Source organism: Ceratina calcarata, unplaced genomic scaffold, assembly GCF_001652005.2.
Source record: "Ceratina calcarata isolate Rehan_Ccalc_2016 unplaced genomic scaffold, ASM165200v1 scaffold25, whole genome shotgun sequence".
Classification (NCBI taxonomy): Eukaryota; Metazoa; Arthropoda; class Insecta; order Hymenoptera; family Apidae; genus Ceratina; species Ceratina calcarata.
In genome coordinates, this window is record NW_017147017.1 from 399100 (window position 1) to 412168 (window position 13069).

A 13069-nucleotide genomic window follows, 5' to 3' on the forward strand; every position below is an offset into this window, starting at 1 on the left:
CATGATTTATAATTTCACGCACAAGTCGTGATCGCGATGACTCGTTCATTTGTCCTACTTGTAACTATCTACGTATGACGATACGTTTCTCGGTGGTTCCCAGAATCAGAGTCATAGCTTGGACTACGTGGAACGAAAATAATTGGGTGCATGAGTACTTACATAGTGCCGGGTTCGATCCCGGGTCCTCTGATCAGGAACGGTACCCGTACGTCGAATTCGAACGGGAAACTTTTCCCTTTGATCAGGCCAAATTGTCCTAGATGATAACCGTGGTCGGACGTGTAAATGATGTACGTGTTGTCCAATTCCCCTAAGTCTTTCAGTTCCTGGTAAATCTGTTAACGCGGACGGACGCGAGAAAATAAGTGAACGTTGAAACGAGACGCGTTGGCGAGGAAAAGGTTCTATTTAAACGCGTGCAAGTCACACTCGTACCCTGTCCACTGCTGCGTCGACGCTCTGTAACGTCTGAAGCCTTTTGGTCATCAGGAGATCCGTAAACTGTTTATGAATGGGTTGCATTTTCTGCGTCACCTGTAGAATCCATTGCTTGTCAGGATTCGGAGCGTAGTCGTAGGCGGGAGTACTGAAACGGAAACGAGATATTGAAGAATTTATCTCGAATGCTAAGACTCGCAGAAAATCAAATTGATCCGAAGCATTCATGAGTGTTCGATGCAACGGTAGGCGGACTTTCGAAATAAGATAGTGTGGATAAACCCCCTTTCTCTTCTTCTCTGTCCGTCGATTAGGAGAGGCACGAAATTATAAGTAATTGCCTCTTCACCTTCCCTCGCGGCCTTCGACCACTTTGGGGGCGTTGTTCTTGAATGTATTGTATTTTTATCTTATCGTTGGACCTTCGTACAGGACGTAGAAACGAGTTTTCCACTTCCTCGTTCGAAATTCATACTCGGCCTAACAGAATGCAACGCGGCTTCAAAGGAATTTTTCTGCCAGCGAGGAAAAAGCTCGACGATTTTCGCCAGAAATGAGAGATGAAACGGACAAGCGCGTAGTTTCCAACGTAATCATCGAGGTTCTGACCAATACGGAGCGTATTACTGACTGGCCGAATGAATGCTCCGAATCCCTCCTTGACTGCCACGATAAATTCGAATGGAAAGTACGGGCCGCGAAACGAAATCTAAAGGTAGCCAAGGAGATCGTTTCTTTCGAACAACGAATCTGCAGCGCGGAAAAAGGAGCCGGCAAAAGGAGTCTAGCGACGACGGTTGAATTTGAAAGGAGAAGAGGTTTTCACGGTACGCATTAATTTCGTCGGATATAACCTTCCCGCGCTCGATGCTTTCGTTTCGGGTGGGGGAGTCGTAAAGCAAAGGCCGCCGCTTTATGCGAATTTAAAATAAAGCGCGCAATCTGACGCTGGTTTTCGAACGGAGAATAGAAACGGAACGGCGCCCGCTCTCCGGTTTACGTCCGCATATACGCCGTATTTCGTCTGGACACCTTAATTGCGACTCATTCTGTTTGTACCTGTGCAAAAGCTCGCCACGGCCACTTAACTTTCCCGCGAGACACTCGACGATTATATTTGCACCCAGACGCGTGGCACCCGGCGACGTATCTTTGGCCTTGCCCGGGTCGTCGCGTCGTGCATCTTTCCCGTGGAAACCATCCTCGGCTTCCACTTTCCTTAATCGATAGAACCATAAATATAATCTTTTTTTCCTTGAATTGATCACCGACATGATCAACGATGGAAAGTACAGATAACGTTAGTTTGCGTTTACGTGCAGTTAAGCCTCTTTCGATCGGAATCCTATACATACATGCATGATCGAGCTTAGCTGTTCTTTTCGATAAAAGATCGTCTACTTTGCTTTCTCGTTAGCTTTGGATTTAAATCGCATTCGTTAAGGCGTTCGTTCGAAAAGTGCACGCGTCATTCAACGCGTTTCGTTTATCTTGACCTCGTTGGCACGAGAGAACTTCGCCAGATCGATTCGTTACGAATGGATAGATGTATGCACCGAATGAAGTAGCTTTCTCTCCTTCGGGTCATTGACGTCCTCTCTGTTCGTTGACTGTTCCGCGTTTCTTTTGCTTCGTTGAATACGCAATACTTATGTATCGAGTACTCCGTTACGTGACAACAGCGAGCATTTTGTTACGCCTCTTTTGAAATTCCATCGGCCGCGGGATCTAGATACTAATTACGTTCCGAGTTTCCGACGTCTTTCTTATTTAAGTGGATCTGGCTAGGAACCGATTTCCACAAGTTCCGTTCGACGGTGTCCGATAGGAAACGCCTCGTTTCCTTCTCGCGACTAAATTGCGTTTCGCCTTTTTCTCCGAACCTGATTGAAAATCCTCGCGCACCTCTCGGTTTCAATCGAGTTTCGTTCGATGCAAACTCCGCCGTATTCACAATTCCCAGTAGGGCGACCGCCTATCGGATAGGCCTGTAAAATTTTACGGAACTTTCGCGATCGATCGCGACGAAACGCGATCGACGTGTGACAAGAATGAAACGACGAAAGAAGAAAACTGCAAGAGTTGCTAGAAAACTGATTTTCGTAATAGATGAAGTATTAATTTGCCGAAACAACACGGATTGGTTAACGACTGTTTCGGAGCAAGCAAAGGCGAGTCAAAAGCGTCGTGTATCGTCGTGAATGCACGTAATTGCACGTGCTGCGGCGAACGCATTAATTTCGTTCCTTCTCTCTCTCTCTATCTCTCTCTCACTTATTCATCCGATTGGCTTTTGAACGACGGCAGAAGAGAATGGTGTGATGTATGAGCGTGGAATTAAAACCCCGGTTATGGAATTAAACTACTTGCGTCGCCCCCGTAACTTCTCCGAACGGCTCCAGTGTCGAGCCGCATTATGGATCGCGTTTAATTATAATTTACTGCATTGTGCTCGCTCTCGATTTCCCAGCGCGCGAAAACACTTGCGCTCCTAACGAGGAGAATAATTATTTCGAAAATCCGTATCGGATCGATTGTTCCGTTTCAATTGTCCACAAAATGAAATGGTACATACAAAACTGTTCTCTTTCCCCCGAGACGCTTATTTTGCACGTACGCGTTTAATTCTAAACATGCAAAACACCTGCATCGTGTTCTTAAAAAATTCGCCCAGACATATACAGAGAAGCAGCTTCCTGTTCGTTCCTCGTGTAGACCGAGAGGGACAAAGAAAAAATCGTTGAATGGAAACGGTATTCATTCGCGATCGACGAGACGCGCAACGCGATGTCGTGAGGACAGAACAAAATGTGGAGATATTTCTTATAAAATCGATGCTAACGCGGAGGAACATCGGTTGACAAAAATACTTCCCTAGTCTTTCGTTGACAAAAGAACCCTACCGTATCTTTTTTTCTCGTTGCCTGAATCGTACCCGATTCGGAGGTAATACGCCTGGCGATGGCGTCCACCGAACAACCGAGCAAAGCACAGGAGGATGTGAGACGAGGGGAGGAAACAGAACAGGGAGAATCACTGATGCTAGTGTACAATAAAGATAGAGAACGGTTTTTCTGATAGAAAGGAGACAGGTGAATATAATACTTACGTCGCGGAGGTACACGGTACAATGACAGGCGTTGTCCAGAGGGGGCGAGACGAGAGAATTCCAGTACCAAGAGGGGTGCACGTTTTTAGCGCTTTTCATTGTACATAGTGCACCCCGTCTAGGGCACTCCATCATGCGACGATGACACGGTGGCTGCAGTTATCTATCCAGTTGTCTAGTCTAGAGTGTCTCTCGTTTTTCGCCTCTCCTCCTCTGGGCTACACCCTCCCTCCGCCCTCTCCCTTTCGTTCATTCGCTCACCGTTAAATCGTCCAAAGACTATTTTTTGTTTTCCCTCAGTCTACGATCCGCGTTACGTCTCTCGAAGCTGATCGCGTTACGAACATTGCTCGTCCTAGTTACGATTGTTACGCGTGCATTCGTGTCGGAAACGGCGTGACGCCTGAATAATGGTCAACGATTGGAGAAAAGTTTCTCGTCGAACGACTGGCATTCGCGTGTACAACTTTTATCGGCAGGATATAGTACGCGCGCGTCGTCAACCTACCGCCGTGCGTATACTCGTACGCAACATGCAAAGGAAAATGTAAAACGTTGCATGAAAAGCGATGGAATTAATCCACCACAATTTTCCATTCCGAGTTAACGAACCGACTTACGTACCTATTCAACTGCATCCCGTAGCCAAGCGTAAAAACGACATACTTACTGATGAGTGGTGACGTTGAAGAAGAGATTGGAAAACTGCGGCGCCGAATCTTCCGGTCCGTGCGGAGCCGGGAAACTGGCAACCAGCATCACCGGCTTTCGTGCGAAATTGTGTTTACTCTGGCGTAGAAAAGTCACGCTGTCGTTCGCTATCAGGTCCGGGTAGTAGTCCTTGGTATACTCGAAACCGTGCTTTATCTTCTTGCCGTTCATGTTCACGCTGTAGTTGTAGTAGCGCGAATTCATTATGAGTCCGCCCCATTCCCGCCAACCGGGCGGAATGTACGACCCGTTGTACTTGTTCAAATACTTGCCGAAATACCCTGAAACATGCATTCGAGATATGCAACTTCGATTAAATTCATCTTAACGAGAGTCGAAAGTTGATTCCCGACATTATTGTCCGTAAAATCGTGTTGGTTTTTAAGTGACCCAGCAGCCGAGCACCTGGGCCTATCAAATTTTTACTTGCCCGCACGAACGACCGTGCAAAGTTTCCCTTTCCTCGGGTCGCGATAAATCAGAGACCAATCCCATTTTCTCGTAGCTGAGGTGGCGTTAGGGAAGTGCGCTTGGCCACGTTGGTTTACCGGTCCCGAGTTTATTTCGAGTCTAGATTCATCTCCTGAAGATAGCGTTGAATTATTCATCGCGGACAACGCGAAATAATTGATTCGAAGATACCGCACCGTTCGGACTTTCATACGTATGTAGTCGCGGATCGTAGCGCTTACATACCTGTAGCCGTTCCGCCGTCGAACAGCTTGTAAGCGGAATTTATAACAGTTGCGCGACGAGAGGAGCCGTTTCGGGAGCAGGACAGCTTTTTGCCAAGCTAGGACCACCGACCTGGCTCGATCGCGTTACTCTTGTTTTACGTTAACCGATGACGTCTCAATAAGAAGACCGACCTCCCCATCGAGCATATAAAGGACGGTAAATCATCCGGGAGCCGACGAGTGCATAAATCCGAGCGAAAATATCACGTTCCCGCTACCGTCCCGACGTTAGAATCGTCGCATAAACGCGTTATGAAACCGTGAGAATTCGGAATCGTTTCCAAATCAACGGATCTTCCTCACGGATTTGTATGACTCATATTTATGGCAGCACAGTTATTATATCGACCGACCACGATTATAACGAGTCAGCTGTTCTCCCTGCAAGGATACTCTTTCGTTTTGTTTGTCGGAAGAGAAAGAGGAGATCGACTCGGGGCCGCGACTGGCGCCAGGATATTACCGCTCGTTCTTTTGTCCCGCTTTGTCGAACAGACCGATCGTACAACCGTGTCTCGGCTCTTTACGTTCTTCTATGGACGGTCTAACCAACTTTTATTTTTGCGTTCTCATCCGTGCTTTTCCTTCGAACAAAGCTATTGATTTTACCTCTTCCGTTTGAGAAGCAACAGGTAACCAAGCTACGTCTTTACTCGAGTTTCATCTTCTGAAAATTGAATCCATCGATTTTCCAAAAATTCGTACGAGACTATTCGTGAATCCACTCGTAAAATACACCGCAATTACATCTGCAACGATAAATCGGGTGAAGCGAAACTCCCAAGTTGATTGCACGCTTCGGGTCGTCTCCGCACCCCTCGTTTCGCATCCTCGACACGAAAGCGACTCCGACGCGTTAGGATTAGCAAACGGCATCGGCGGAATTGGGGTTGCGTTTACTAAGCCGCAGCTATATTTGGCGTATCGCGATGAACCAAATGGTAATGGGTCCTCCCCCTATTACTTCGACCGACCGTTTTCGTGCGCAAAGAGTATTAAACATCTTTTTTAGTCAGGGTGCCTCCGTCGATCGCTCGCGTGTCTACCGGATTGTCTAACTTTCCGCTGAATGATTTAAGTCGCGCAGCAAATGGTTTACGACAAATAAGAATGTACGAGCACTGTGAAGGCGATAAATACGCGAAAGGAGTTAAACAGGTATCTTTGTATCGAGGATTCTGGGAAGCGTGAACGTCAGCCAAGATGTTCCTCCCTCGGGTTGTTTGCTCATCGCATATTCTCGACAAATACGAGCATCGTGGATGCACCGAGAAGTTATCGTTTACAGTTCTCGGAAAGATTCGAAACGTCTCTTACTCTCTTGTCCAGTGTGCATTAACAGACAATTCGCGATTGAAAGACATGGAATTAACATGCGATTACTCCACCGGTTTGCTTGGGCGTTATTTTCCCCTACTTCTCCAGCAAACGATTCTCTCGAGCATTAATCATAGAATACGTTCTCGACGACATTTATGGTATCTGCGCCTCCCGTTGACACCGTCATTACGCAGTTACGCGATTACCCAGATAACGAGGACCCATTTGGCTTATTACCATCGCGTCTTCCTCGTATAATCCCGATCGTTGAGTCATTTCTTAACGATATGAATAAGATTACGAGATTCTAGATCCCTTTTTAACGAATCGCAGATTCGCTACGAGGCCGCAGCGGAGCGCAGAGGGAATCGCAAAAGCTCAATCGATGCCCCAATCCACACTCCTGCACCTGCATCTGCACCTGCATCGTGAGGGCCCTTTTGTGCTACCCCTCGTGCACGTATCTCCAGCAAGCGTGTCAGTCTGGCTCGTCTTCGAGCTTCTATACCCCCCTCCCCTCTCTTTCCCCGTCTCTCTCTTTTCATTCTCACCCACTCGTTTCGCTCTTCAGCATCTCGTTCCTCTCTTTCGTTCATGGTGCACGCGAGGCACTCGAAAACCTAGCGGTCCGTCCTCTCGAGCCGCAACACGGCCATGAACAATGCCTCCTCTCTCTTCTTTGCCGATTTAAATTTAGATAATCTCACTTACACGAGTCTAACCCGAAGAGAGGAAGCTGAAGCTACCTGTACCACGCGTATAGCGTCAACCATCGAACCGATCGCTACCAAATGTTTCCTCCGCTGGTTCTCGCTTCTAAATCTAACGCTTCTCTTCGTATTCGATTGTGTTTGGCTATCCAGTTATCCTACCTTCGTATCTACTCCAGAACATATATTCTATGGGTACCTTCGCACGGTTTTCGACGAATCTCGATGCGTCGATGCGTGTGTGGTCTTATCGTTATACCCAACGACCGCCGAAGGACGTAGGGCGTAAAGATGCTGTCGAAACCTTTCCTCGAAAAAATTCTGACTACATTTACGGTCGGGGTTCGAGAGAAATTTTGTATACGTTTGCTGAATGGTAATTATGACCATGCACGGCGATAGTCGGTATTTATACAAGTTCGTTGCCCTACAGCGCAAGGCCATTCAAGGCCATGCTCGACACGTACTCTTGTATGTATTTAAGTTCACTGAACGAGATCGATACGGAAGCTGTTGGGCGTATATTTTTTATGGCTTGGAACAATAAATACGTTGAATGAATTGCTTGCCTTTGGCCACGCCTCGAACTTACTTATTAGCGTTATCTCGAAACGTGTTTGAAACGGGACACGAAATCGATCGCGGAAGCACGAGAGTTATCGCACGGGGTTTCGTCGCTCCGACACGAGCTCTTATCCTTCTATGCATTCACGAAATCCGAGCTCCACGACTTCGGGAGAATCGAGTAGCTCGTGAAAGGAGCGGTGGTACTTACAACCGGTGCTCGTAGTTTCGCTGTTTATACTCGCGACTCTATCCTCGTTTCGGGTTATTGGCGAGGTCCGAACGTTGAACGGTCTGGCTCGTGAACGACGCGAGGAAAGATCACGGACTAGTTTCTCGTACCTAATTAGCATCGGCAAATTCAGGTCTAGTTTCACGGCTGTCGGACACACCGTGGGGTCGCGAACGCGGCCTAAAGGTGAGGCCGGCTAACGTATGCGCGCGTGACAAGATCCTCTTGCAAAGATAGCGAAGAAAATTTGTCGGTCGACCTGTGCCAGCCTCGGTATTCTGGTCAGGGACACTTACGACAGACGACGATAACGAAACCAGTTCTCTTTCTTTCTGCGGGCTTCGTTCGGTAGGTACCGGCGATCGGTTCGTCGTCACGCTTCGCATCATATAAACCACCGAGGAGACATTGCTAAAAAATGACAGCCTTATGGGACTTTGTGTTGCACGAAAAGGTCTGCAATTTTTTACACCTTATAGAATATATTGCCACCGAAGTAAGGAATAGAAAGCAAAACACTCGTCGGTGCTGAACAATTGCCAGATACAAGAAAGGTCCTATAGAATTTCCTTATAACTTTACCGAAAGGAACGATCACCGATTGTGTTTTAAGGCCCATTGGGTCCCATTCGCTGTTACGCAGGCACTGCTACTCTTTAGTAGTATCTCTTCGGTGATATAAACCACGCCTCGAAAGCTTCTATTTTGAAGTAGATGAATTAAATGAAAATAAAGGAAGCAAATTCATGAGAATAACAGTCTTTCATCTTCGAGAAAAGGAAAGGTAGAAGCATGACACATGACGCAACGCGACGATCAAATGGAATGACATTCATCTTAATGATTGTGAGATTCGAACTCGTTTCATCGATAATAATTATTTATCTGAATGAGGGGGACTCGATTAATTATTACCCGTTTGAAACACGTCTCATAGAGGGTCGTTTTAAGCTCTACAGAAGAACAGTATACTCATTGTAGTACACACATAGTCGCGAGTTAACTTTACCTCGAATATAAGAACTAAGCGTCGTAAGAGGAGTCGCGCGATAATTAGCAGCGTACTTTGGCAGCGGAGCCGCGGGAAGACAGCGCGCGATTCGTGAAACCGCATATGATGTACCATCGGTGAAATTTTTGGAAGCACGCCAATTTCCTAGCCCTAGTGAATGTGTACGAAGCCTAAAGGCCGAGGAACCTGGTCGCTTTCAGGGAGCAACGTCCTTACTCCACGAATATGATCGTATATACGTGTAGAGTAGCGCATGCAGTGGCACGAACAACGGGGAAACGGGTCTCCCAACCAGGAGCCTGTCTAACGATCGAACAGGTCCAACCGTCGTGATCGTGAGAAAATTTGTGTTCCCCTTCGCGACGTTCCTTCACTAATCGCGATCTCTTTCCTTACATGCGACCGTACGTCGAGAAAATTCGAATAATCTCTGAGGGAGATTACCTCTCACGAGATGTTCGTTTCTCGCGGTAATTTCATCCTCTTACGCGGTCCAACGTCAAAGGAAATTGTATTTGATAAAAACTGGAAACGTGGAAAAAGAGATCCTACTTTAAACGGTAGAAACGTTTGCGGTAATTTGCATGTCTCGTGTACCAAGTCCGAGAGGCGGGACGAAATTACCGCGATCGTTTAGAAACACGAACGAAACGAATAAGCGCGACAACGAGAAACTGGTATGCATCTACGTACCTCCGTAAAATACCTATACATATGTACAACGATGATTGCTCGAGCCAGCGCGGCGGCGGCAGCGGTGGTTTCTTATCGGGAAACGAACTTGGGTACCCGCGTAGATCGCTTATAGGTATGTACATAAAACGGATAACAGTCGGCTGTTATTTCTTTTAACGAATCCGTGGAAGATAAGAACGAAGTGGGCGCGTTAATCGTGAGGTAATTTTCCGGGATTCGGAAAGGAAATGAGCTTCAACCAAAGTAAACTTGTCGGAGGTAAAACGAATGATGTAGCATAGAATTTAACGTCTGCCTCGAAACGAAAACGAGAATCACTCGTCGCATCGTTACGCGTTCGATTCAGCTTTTAATCGGTCGTTTCCGATTATCGGGGGTCCTTTTAAAAAAAAATTTCGACGATTCAGCTACCCCTTTTGCCAATGAGACAAGTAATTGTATATCGAGCCTCTTCTCATTGATACACGACATCGCAACGAGGACCGTACGCGTGCGGTCCATTGAACGTACGGAACAATGCAAACAATCGATGAACAGTCGCGATTCATCTGCATTCAATCCGCCGTGGGTTCCTGAATTATTATTGTTCTCCGATGATCGATCCGATGCAACCGTGAAGACAACCATTTTCGGATATAGAGAAAAACAGGGGGAGATAGGTGTAGAGTAGAGTCAAGATTACTCGGGATAACGTCGAGCGGACGAGCGAACAAGGGAGGCGAGTACAATCGGTGGACGCGATCGAACCCCGAGAGATATTACGGGAATTCGTCGCTACGTTAGTTACGCCGATCCGGGCGAGCGCCACGGTTGACACGTAATTACGCTCGGTGCAGCTGGGGATCGCGCGACGTCCAACGAGACGAAACGATGAGAAACCACGACCGATTTTATCGTTATATTACGGACTGGTTGACGTCGATACTACGTGCAATTTTCGACCTCTGGCTTCGATCGAAGATACGCTACCGACTCGTTGTCGCGTTTGCAATAATTACTGCTTACGCAACAAGGATTTATCGCATTGGATGTACTTGACTTCAATTGTGCGCGACCAAATAATAGACGTCGCGACTCAATCGAAGAGTCTATCGCGCGCGGGTTGCGTTCAATGAGTCGAACGTTACGGAGTCGCGGAAAAGAGACCGGTTCATCGATAGAATACCTACTCACCGGTACGATATCCCGCGTTGCTCAGGTAAGCGGCGAAGGAATGAGGCTCGTGATCTCGTTGCCATTGAGGGCTGCTGCAGTTGTCGTTGTTCGTGAAGACCTCGTGATTGTGAACGTAACGGCCGGTCAGCAAGGAGCTCCTACTCGGACAACACATAGGAGTGGTCACGTATGCGTGTCTCAGCTCGGCTCCCTCGTCCCTTATTCGCCTTAAGGTCCGGGGCATGAAGTTCAGCGAACCTGAGGGATTGGACCAACCGCACGACACACGATCAGAAGTAGCTTCGAGAGGGATCACACCGGTCCTTGCCTCGTATTCGAACGCGTGTGTACAGAGATGGAAGAGAAGCGGGTCCAAAGAAAAACTCGAAATACTCGTATACTCTTACGATTAGATACCACGGGTTAATTAAAATCTCACGGGGTAGCGTTGTGTGCGCGTATAGGGAAGCGACTAACCGAGTTCCACGTCCTGATCGTCCGTCAGGATCAGAACTATGTTCGGCTTCCTCTCCCTGGGCGGTTGATACGGCAGATACGGAGAGTTCGATTGAGAGCTGTAATCGCCGTTCCCGTTGTTGTAATTAGAAGACTTGTGAGGGGAGCCGCGACGCTGACCGACGTAGACATCGTCTGCAGGCGGGTGGCCGTCCCCGTTCCCGTCCGCGTCCGTTCGCCTGGCATTGACACCCAACAATAGCACCACCAAAAACTGTAGCAGAAACTTCCTCATGGTGGCTGCTAGACCGGGATGACTGGGCGATGGACTAGGTTGCTCGTCGGTTGCACGCTCTTTCTCTCAATCGAGTGTCATATCATGACGGTCCGTTGCTGCAACAGCAAGCGAGGCGTGTCTTACGTTAACGAACAGTTTTGCTCGTGACGTTGATTGGACGGAAAGTCGATGAGTCTCTTCTCGCGGTCGACGGTAATACCCAAACTCTAAGCCTCGACGCAATGTTGCCTCGTATCACCGAGTCTTTTCATCGAGGCCAATTATCGATCAACGTCCAGCAAATTAAAATTTCTATCAGAATCGATCGTAGATCCTCGAACAAGCGAGCCATCTCCGTCCAAAAAACTCTAAGGTATTATACGGTGTATCGGAGTTGGACGCGGTTCTCGCGCCTAAACGGGCAAAGAATCTTGGCAGGTCTTGCCTCGGAGCGAAGGATGCGAAAAAGAATGAACGCGAGTCGCGTATACCATAATCGGATAGTTGGGATTTTATGGCGATCCTTTGTCGCATTCCTGCAGGGTAGGCGTCTTTCGAGCGATCGATCGATTCGTAAATGCCTCGTCGTTAGCACCTGAATTCACCGCATCCTGTTTGCCCGTCTACCAAACACGCTTATAGCAGAGCCGCTCGAATCGAAACTGTTCCCCTTCCGTGCCTCGTGCTTACCGTGACGTATGCATATATCGATTTAGGTATACGCGTTATCGAAATCGGAAACACCTAATACATCCGTCGTGGTTAATCATTTTTTACTAACAACAGGATTTGCATTTTGACGTAGTGATTCGATTCTTTTTTATCGTAAAGTTGGACGAACCATCGATAAAATCGGGTATTTAGAATGGGTGGAGGGCGACCAAGATTCCGGTCCCGCGGAAAGAATGAAAAGAATGGGAAAAATGGAAGGATAGGAAGAATATGAACGCGGATAACTGAGCGACCAGTTAATTTACGGTGCGGTTTGAACGAGTTCCCACCCTACGGGCGACTCCTGCGAAAACGATCGAGACAACTTTTTTACCTCGCAATCTTTCCCCTCGACCTATTTTCGAACAAATATCGCCTGCCTTTTATTAAATTTCTCGATACGTGCCATTTAAGTTCTTCGAACGCGGATATGTTACCGCAAGCGCGTAGCCGTTCGAACGATAAGAAATGGGATCATTTCGTCGTGCATCACCCGTGTTAATTGTGCACGAGAATTCGAGCTATCAACGATACCAAACTCGATTCATTACAATCGGTATTTCACTCACTCACGTCTAACGAATGAACGCGAATAAACTCGCTAAAGTTCACGCGAGTCAACGTCAACGCGGAGTCTACATTTAGGAGCGAAAGCGAGATGGCCATCTGGCAAGCTCGGTACGGGTCTGTTCGTGAGTGCTACACTATAACGACATTTCAAATGCCTGATTAATTATTATCGTTTAGCATCGTAATGATCGTTCTATGAGAGATAAGTAGGCGGGGGGACCAGGAGAGGGAATTTTCGATGAAAAAGCATCGATTCGCTTGGGCGGTTCCATTTGGAATCAGATCTAGCTCTATTAGTTCGAGTCGTATTTTCTTTCTTTAGCAGTCATTCCAAAAAGATTTTATCGTTCGTCGACCGGCGGAGAACG

At 47.4% G+C, this 13069-nt stretch overlaps 2 protein-coding genes across 2 annotated transcripts in view; one reads left to right on the top strand and one right to left on the bottom strand.

Moving 5' to 3' along the window:
- Window positions 1-13069, top strand: part of LOC108622853 (MRN complex-interacting protein) — a 32428-nt gene that overhangs the window by 7599 nt on the left and 11760 nt on the right. The gene's annotated exons all lie outside the window — the stretch shown is intronic.
- Sulf1 (Extracellular sulfatase Sulf1) overlaps window positions 1-13069 on the bottom strand; it is a 31208-nt gene that overhangs the window by 6138 nt on the left and 12001 nt on the right. The window contains exons 2-6 of the mRNA XM_018021200.2: window positions 11165-11536; window positions 10706-10945; window positions 4221-4542; window positions 439-589; window positions 163-338 (exon numbers count right to left, since the gene is read on the bottom strand). Coding sequence (XP_017876689.1) covers window positions 163-338; window positions 439-589; window positions 4221-4542; window positions 10706-10945; window positions 11165-11438 — 1163 coding nt within the window. The 5' untranslated portion in view covers window positions 11439-11536. The remainder of the gene's footprint in view (window positions 1-162; window positions 339-438; window positions 590-4220; window positions 4543-10705; window positions 10946-11164; window positions 11537-13069) is intronic.